The sequence below is a fragment of the Mesitornis unicolor genome, unplaced genomic scaffold, assembly GCF_000695765.1.
Source record: "Mesitornis unicolor isolate BGI_N332 unplaced genomic scaffold, ASM69576v1 scaffold2809, whole genome shotgun sequence".
Classification (NCBI taxonomy): Eukaryota; Metazoa; Chordata; class Aves; order Mesitornithiformes; family Mesitornithidae; genus Mesitornis; species Mesitornis unicolor.
In genome coordinates, this window is record NW_010207772.1 from 9,068 (window position 1) to 16,154 (window position 7,087).

The 7,087-nt window shown below is 39.1% G+C and overlaps 1 protein-coding gene across 1 annotated transcript in view; it reads right to left on the bottom strand.

Annotated features, from left to right (window-relative positions):
• The window catches only part of SAMSN1 (SAM domain, SH3 domain and nuclear localization signals 1), a gene marked incomplete at its 3' end in the record, with an annotated part of 26,952 nt that overhangs the window by 3,965 nt on the left and 15,900 nt on the right, over window positions 1-7,087 (bottom strand). Inside the window, exons 2-4 of the mRNA XM_010192218.1 lie at window positions 4,083-4,154; window positions 3,348-3,503; window positions 1,246-1,366 (exon numbers count right to left, since the gene is read on the bottom strand). Of these exons, the coding sequence (XP_010190520.1) occupies window positions 1,246-1,366; window positions 3,348-3,503; window positions 4,083-4,154 (349 nt within the window). The remainder of the gene's footprint in view (window positions 1-1,245; window positions 1,367-3,347; window positions 3,504-4,082; window positions 4,155-7,087) is intronic.

Genomic DNA, 7,087 nt, shown 5'->3' on the forward strand with positions numbered 1-7,087 from the left:
TTTTGACACATCCAGGAAAAATGCATTCAATGAAAAGCATGCTACAAGAGACCGAAGAAAATAGGTAGGAGATCTTTCATTAACATCATCCATACAATTATCTTTTTCTGGTGATGATACTAATAGACTACACATTTTACTTACAGACTTTCTGAAATATTACCACTGCAGATTAATAAAATGTACTCTAAAAGTGCAATTTAGGGAATTAATTCTGCTGAATTTCTCCTGTTTATTCAGAGAAATGAAAACAAGTACTGTAGAAGTTATTTTATTTCATTACAGAGCTAGCTGAAACATCAAAAGAACCTGCATTGCAGAGGGAAATTTTAATCTTATCAACATTTCTGCCTGTCATTTTATCCAAGTTGAGCAATAAAATATCAGCAGAGTAATTCAAGCAAATTTGAGCAAGCTCTGCAATATCCCATCCAAATATGTTTTTAGATAAGAGCAGCAGTGCGTTGGAAGTAAACTCCCATATACAATTTTCACAAATCACATCATAGAAAATGATCATAAAAATGGTTTTGTTTGAGGTGGTTTGCTTAAGTGCACAGCTCCGTCTCAAGGCCAGATTAACTACTAAGTGCAAATGGTCTGGACTGCCACTCGAGTGGTGCCTGCAGTGATGGCACAGCAATGTCAGCAAATGTCCACAGCAGAGCAATGAATAGAGAGGTGGAAGCAAACTCCAGTTCTCGTCAGAGATTTATCTGCCCTCTGACTGAGACTACCCTGTTGGGGGAGAGTTTTCAGTGGGTTTGCAGAGAAGCAGACTGTGTCTCTCTGCATCTTGGCCTGAAGCCACTAGGTCAGGCTCCCATCACCCATCATCTCAGAAACCTCTCACTTTGCTTCACATCTGCAGGGTGAAGGATGAACTCATGGCCTCTATCCTCAGAGAGGATGCTAGTGTGGCTCCACTCAGTGTTTGCAATCCTATGGGTGCCAGCACCATAGCACGGAAAAATATTTATGGCATATATACCAGCAACAACCTCTAGCATCCATGTTATTTTTTACTTCAGTTAATATTTCCACTCATAAAAACACACAGCTTATTTCTGGAGAGAGGTATATCTACCCTAGCTGCCACACATTTAATCGAATTGCACTTTTGTCTGCCAGACCGAAGAGCTCTCTACTATCACATTTTTGATCACCAGCTCTGATACCTCAGACTTAAACAGTAACAATATTGATCCAGTGACTGAACAAGAAGTATGGATGTCTTGTACTTACTAGATGAGCTCTGGCCACTGTTCAGACTATAGAGGCTTTCCATAGAGTCACTGGCTTTTAGGGAGACCTTCTCAGTGTGTATTCCACCACCAGGATCACTGTCATCTTTTCCTTCTTCATTCTTTAACACAAAAATCAGATGTTAACCACCAAGAGATGTATTTTAGACAAACATTTGTTTTTTTCTTTGAAGTCATCATTGGAGATTAACTCATCATTACACATTATTAATTACCACTCTATGAGAGAAAGCATTTTAGAAGTTGGTGCCTAGTACTAAGGATGCCCAGCACCACCCCTAGCACATTATGATCTTGGAGAAATCCTCTGTCTCCTCTCTGCCCCACTCCATTCCACTCTCGCTCAAGCAGCTAAACTGATTCTCCATCAGAGAGGACTGCAAGGTACCACAGCAGTGACAAAAGCTTGTAGCAGGAAATTCACAGGTAACCAGATAAAGAGTTTTTTTCTGGTTGTCTCAGAGGAGGAAATATAAAGTTTAACTCTGAAAGCACATGGTGAAGTCCTAGCTGACGCAGCTGTGTTTTGCAATGAACTTCTGAAAATCATGGGTGCTTGGCAGCAGGCTGGCACCCAAGCCAGGGTGTTCTGGAGGCAGCTTGCATACACATACAGCAAGAGTGTGTTCTAGCACCATGCTTACCACATTGTACAACCTACACATCGGCCTCAAAATCCAGTTCATTTCAGAATTAACAGATGCAAAAATCTTATGGTGTATGAAATTGGCTCCTAGATTTTATAACTTTACAGCCTATTCAAAACAGTAAGATGCATACTTCAGTCACAGGTAAGTTCAAGATGATAACAGCTAAATGAAATAATGATGAACTTTCAAAGGAAGGAATTTCTTCAGCAGATTTCATCATGTTGTTAACGTGCGTGATATCCTGACGCAACTGAAACATCCTGCAGTACTTAGGATGTTACATTATATTTGGGGAAATACTAATTATGCATCAGTTGGCTGATGAAGTCAAGCAAAGATGGCAGTGCATGTATGAAGTAGAGTCCCCTATAGGTACGTATAGGGCATAGCACTGGTTTTCAACAAGGACAGTAGTTGTTATATCAGTCAGAAGCATAACTCATAGATTAATCAGTGGGCTGGTATTGATTGCCATCATCTCCTGCAGGAATGAAGATCATGCTACATGTGTGTCCAACCAGATAATTCGTTGAGTTTCTGTCATATGAATTGTTGAAGTAAATGTGCAGACGTTAAATGTTGAAATTCTGATTTTTTTCTTATAATATAAAAATAATGGATTGTAATCTCTTAGCAAAAAATGCAAATAAACTAGTGAAATAAGAATCCTTGTCTTTGACCTCCAAAAACTGTCTAAAGGTATCCTGTGAAACATTATTTTACACTTGTGAAGTTCCTTATTTATTTTCCCTACTTATTAGATATTGACACCTGTGTGAGATAGGATGCAGACTAGCTAGACTTTTTAGGATTATTAAGTATGACAAGTCCTTTTTCTTTATGCATTTTAAAATTTGGAACTCGCTGACACAGCATATTGAGAAAACGGAGTTTGCAGTGTGTGAAACATCATGTGTTTTTATGTTTAATAAAGATAGGTTCACTAAGATTAGATAAGGTAAAAGCAGATAAGGCATATGAGTTGTCATGCTCTAGGATGCTGTCTGTCCTCTACAAAATGGACTTTGGAAATAATTCCTATATTGAAAGACAAATTCTTTTAAAGAAGCATCAGACTGCTGATAGGGTTCATCCAATATCCCCTTGTGTCCAGACCAGGATATTTTTTTTGGTGATGCTTATACAAATATTCCTTTTGCTACAAATCAAAATTCAGTTATGTAAAACCTCTACATCTATCTTGTGCCCTTATTGTGGGATGCTTTAATTGTATATGTGCATGTGTGTGTACATTAAGATGCACATGAAAGAAAGGGTACATACTGAAAGCTGTTTTAATTTAGTATGTGTTACTATTTTTTTATGGAGTGTCATAAATGATGACAACTGCAAAGTGAACAGGAAGAATGCACATAACATTTTTACTTCACATGTATTATCATCAAACATGAGGTTTTTAAGCTGTATTTACCATCTCCTCAGAGAGTGCCTTGATGTACTTTTTACCCATCTTTTTCTTCATGGTAAGAGAAATGGCTCTCATCTTCTTACCCAAACTTCCTCCATTATTTGCTGCTTTAGTTTGTGCTGCATCTCCAATGTCACTTATGGACTCCAGCTCAGACACCTGATTCATAATAAAAAAGTAAGCAACAATTTACCATGAAAATGAAATTCACTGTAGTGGAATAGGTAATACAGAAAAATATTAAGGACACCAGTGCAGTTAGGATGACAAAATTAAGTCACAGCCATTTTCCTGGGGAATCGTGCACTGAAACAGGTTTGCAGTTCACTACTGAATGTGTGAATAACAGAAAGAAAATATATTTTATGCTAGAACAAATTGTTTCTCATTGTTTATTGTCCTTAATCCAGACAAGAATTGAGGGGATTTATGCAGGTTCTTGAAAACAAAAACGACATGTCTGTGGATTGCATAGATGTGCTGGTTACTTTGTCCCTGCACTAACCTGAAATGCACTTTTGTCATTTTGAAAAATTGTTTCCAATCTTCCCATCAAAGTACCAAAGTTTAGGTGTGATTCTCTTGTTCATTTTGGCAAAGGCTCAATCACCCAGACAGATCCAGGTACATAAGCAAAGTTCTCACCAATGTAAAATTTACACAACAGTTTCCCAATGTCTTTGCATAACTGTCATGGGAAAGTGAACTGAAGAAAGCAAAACTCCACATTATACAGACCTCAGCTGAATCATCTGTCTTTGATACTGAGTGATGCCTGAAACGGTCAAAGCTTCCAAAGCTGCTTGTGCGCTGTGAAAAAAAAAAAAGACAAACCTTGACTCACTGTTGGTGTTTTTCTGTGTTATTAAGTCTTAAATACAACTGTCAAGTCACCTGTTTGTGTTAAAAATTCCTCCCAGGTCAGTGGACCATGAACTGCTACATCCAGCTAGAAACAAACTAGGAGGTGACTACAGGGAAAAAAATAATGCAACTGTACAGCCAGAAGCAGAAACGTGAATAAGAAAACCTATACTGCTTCAAATATTGACTAGATCATGGATATGATTGAATTCTTCTGCACCAATTTCACATTAATTATACACAAATATCTATGAGTTACTTCTAGGTAAGATTGCTGTCTGTGAGCTTAGAAATAAAGGTGTTTCCATAAATATTATATGAGCTATAGAGTCAGTTACAGTGATGTCAAATGTAGCCATCTGTACAGTTTACTTTCACAGCTGGGGAGACTGTTTACAGTTCTTTACCAGCAGGGACCACTGAGGATAATGAATACATTTTTTTCCAAAATGCATAAACTGTGGAGGGAGTAAGTAACAGAATAATCAGGTAAGATCCATGGGTTTTCTTCCCAGTTCCTCAATTCAAAAATCTGATTTTTAAGTGTACACAGATACAATTTTTCCCTGTGTCACAGCACATAAGAAAGGCTGCATCACCTGAGCTGTGCATTAAGAGACCATGAACAGATCGCTTTTACTTCCTTCTACTTTTTGACCTTTCCGTGTGTGGATAAGTGACATGGTAAAGGTGGAAGTGGCACAGCAGATTTTTACAAGAGAAGTCACAGAGAAATACCTGCCAGACATGCCCAGGCAAAATTACCTGACACTGCACTGCTCATGGTGGCAAACTGCATAAAATTGGCATTGATGACAAGTCCTAATTCCCTTTAAGTGTGGCCCTGATAACAGCCAGAATTCAGACATTTATCAACTCCACTGTGTATTTAAGAGCTTGTTTTTATACCTTTACCAAGACTCAAAGCTAAATCCGTAATGACTCCTTTTTTTAAAGACTTTCACTCTTCCATACTAAATGAAAGTCTTTTAATGTAGTATCAGTTTTCTTGAAGCAGGTTTTACTATTATATACTATGCAATATAATCTCAGTATATTTCTGAGTATTCAAAATCCCCTCTAGAGGAAAAAAAAACCACTGAACTAAAAAGAAAACCACAAAATGAATACATCCTGTATGAATTAATAAGCTATTTTAGACAACTAAGTTATAGGTTTTCCTGTATTTATTCATCCATTTACCTTGCCCACGTGATTTCAGCCAAACCAATTCCTTGCTCTGTTGCTTTCATCCCCTGCCCTCAAGCCATATGAGCCATCTTGTCATCTCCCATCAGGTCTCTAAAGCACCCATCGTGCCCCCTTCCCCTGGTACCTCCAGCTGCCTCCTTTCGGTCTCCATCTGGGAACGCCACAAGCCTCAAAAGGGCCTTCGAGCTCCTGGCTTTGCTCTGCCACTAGAGCTTTCCCATCTTCTCTACCAAGTAGGAGTTTTCACAAGCCTCTGAGGCTACCCTCAGAGGTAACTGAGGTAGACCACCCTTTGGGCAACATAAGAGGAGAAAAGGACTGGTTTAATAGCTGTTCTTATTGCCTGCCTGCATCTCTACTGAGTCATTCTAGCAGAGTCCGATTCTGCAAACAAAATACATGCAGAGCTGGAGCATGGTGAAGTCTTCTTTGTTTCATTTACAGAATGATTTCACTGTAAGTGAATATTCACTGATATTTTAACATCAATTTGTGCAATGCAATGCAATGCAATGCAATGAGGTTGTTCCATTTTATTTCACCAAACTGTGAATGAAGTTCGATTCTGCTTTAAGTCACTGTTGTTTGGTTACTGCAATAAACGTTTTATGCTTAATGCTGGCATGAACCTGGTTCCAGTGAAGCTAAGGAGAAATCACTCCGTGTGTCAAGAAGAAGAGCAGAACTGCCCAAACACAGAGCACTTCAGGGAACACTGCCCTTGCTGCGCTCATCCTCCAGTTCCCTACCCAGGCGGCAGGGTTAGTACTGCTGTGGCATTGCTGTCCTCTGGAAAGCTGGAAAACCAAAGACCAGTTTGAGCCAAGACCTAAGTAACAATTTCAGCTGCTGGCAAGTTTTTGAGTGCTGGTACATCCCCGTCCCTGCTCTGCCCACAGCTACCAAGCTGCTGTTTACTGCTCTGTCTCCTTACACTCTCTGCAGGATTCATCAGTAACAGTGTCAGGCTCCTGATGCCACACAGGATGGTGAGGTGGCATTCAGACTTCACAACTGTGATCTTAAGGAAGGAGTTCATCAAAATGATACCAGCTATGTGGAGCGCACACACACACACACACACACGTACCTCCCCTGGGTTTTTCCATCCAGGAAGGACCCCATCTTATTCTGTCCCTGCTCATAAATCACAGGGCTGCTATCCATATTAGCTCCGTTATCTCTAACACCCAGTCACTTTTAAATTGAAAATAGTTTGCAGAGGGAAAAAAAAATATTACAAAGAAAAGCTATGGAAAACCTTGTGAAAATACTTTGTCTTGAAGTCTCCGTCTGCAAAGAAGAAAATCAGCATCCCCTGGAACACAACTGAAAATAAAAAAGTTCCTTAGTGTTTCATTTCCCTGTTTTCCCACACTTATTTATTAATCCATTCCTTCCCCCTACACAAAAGAATTAATGTGGATATAGCAGTGTCAAAGGCCTAAGCACAGCCAAATAGAAGAGGAAGGTGTACTATACTTTCGGTCCATGTTCTAAACACTACAGCTTAAACGGGAAAGAAATAACATCATTTTTTTTCACTAACGTTTCTGGGCATATCTAACCTGAAAAATATTTCCAGCCAAAGGTTTTTTGAAGAAGCTGATCCAGATTTGCGAATATTCTTGGACAAGTAAAATGACATTTACTATTCACTCGGGGGG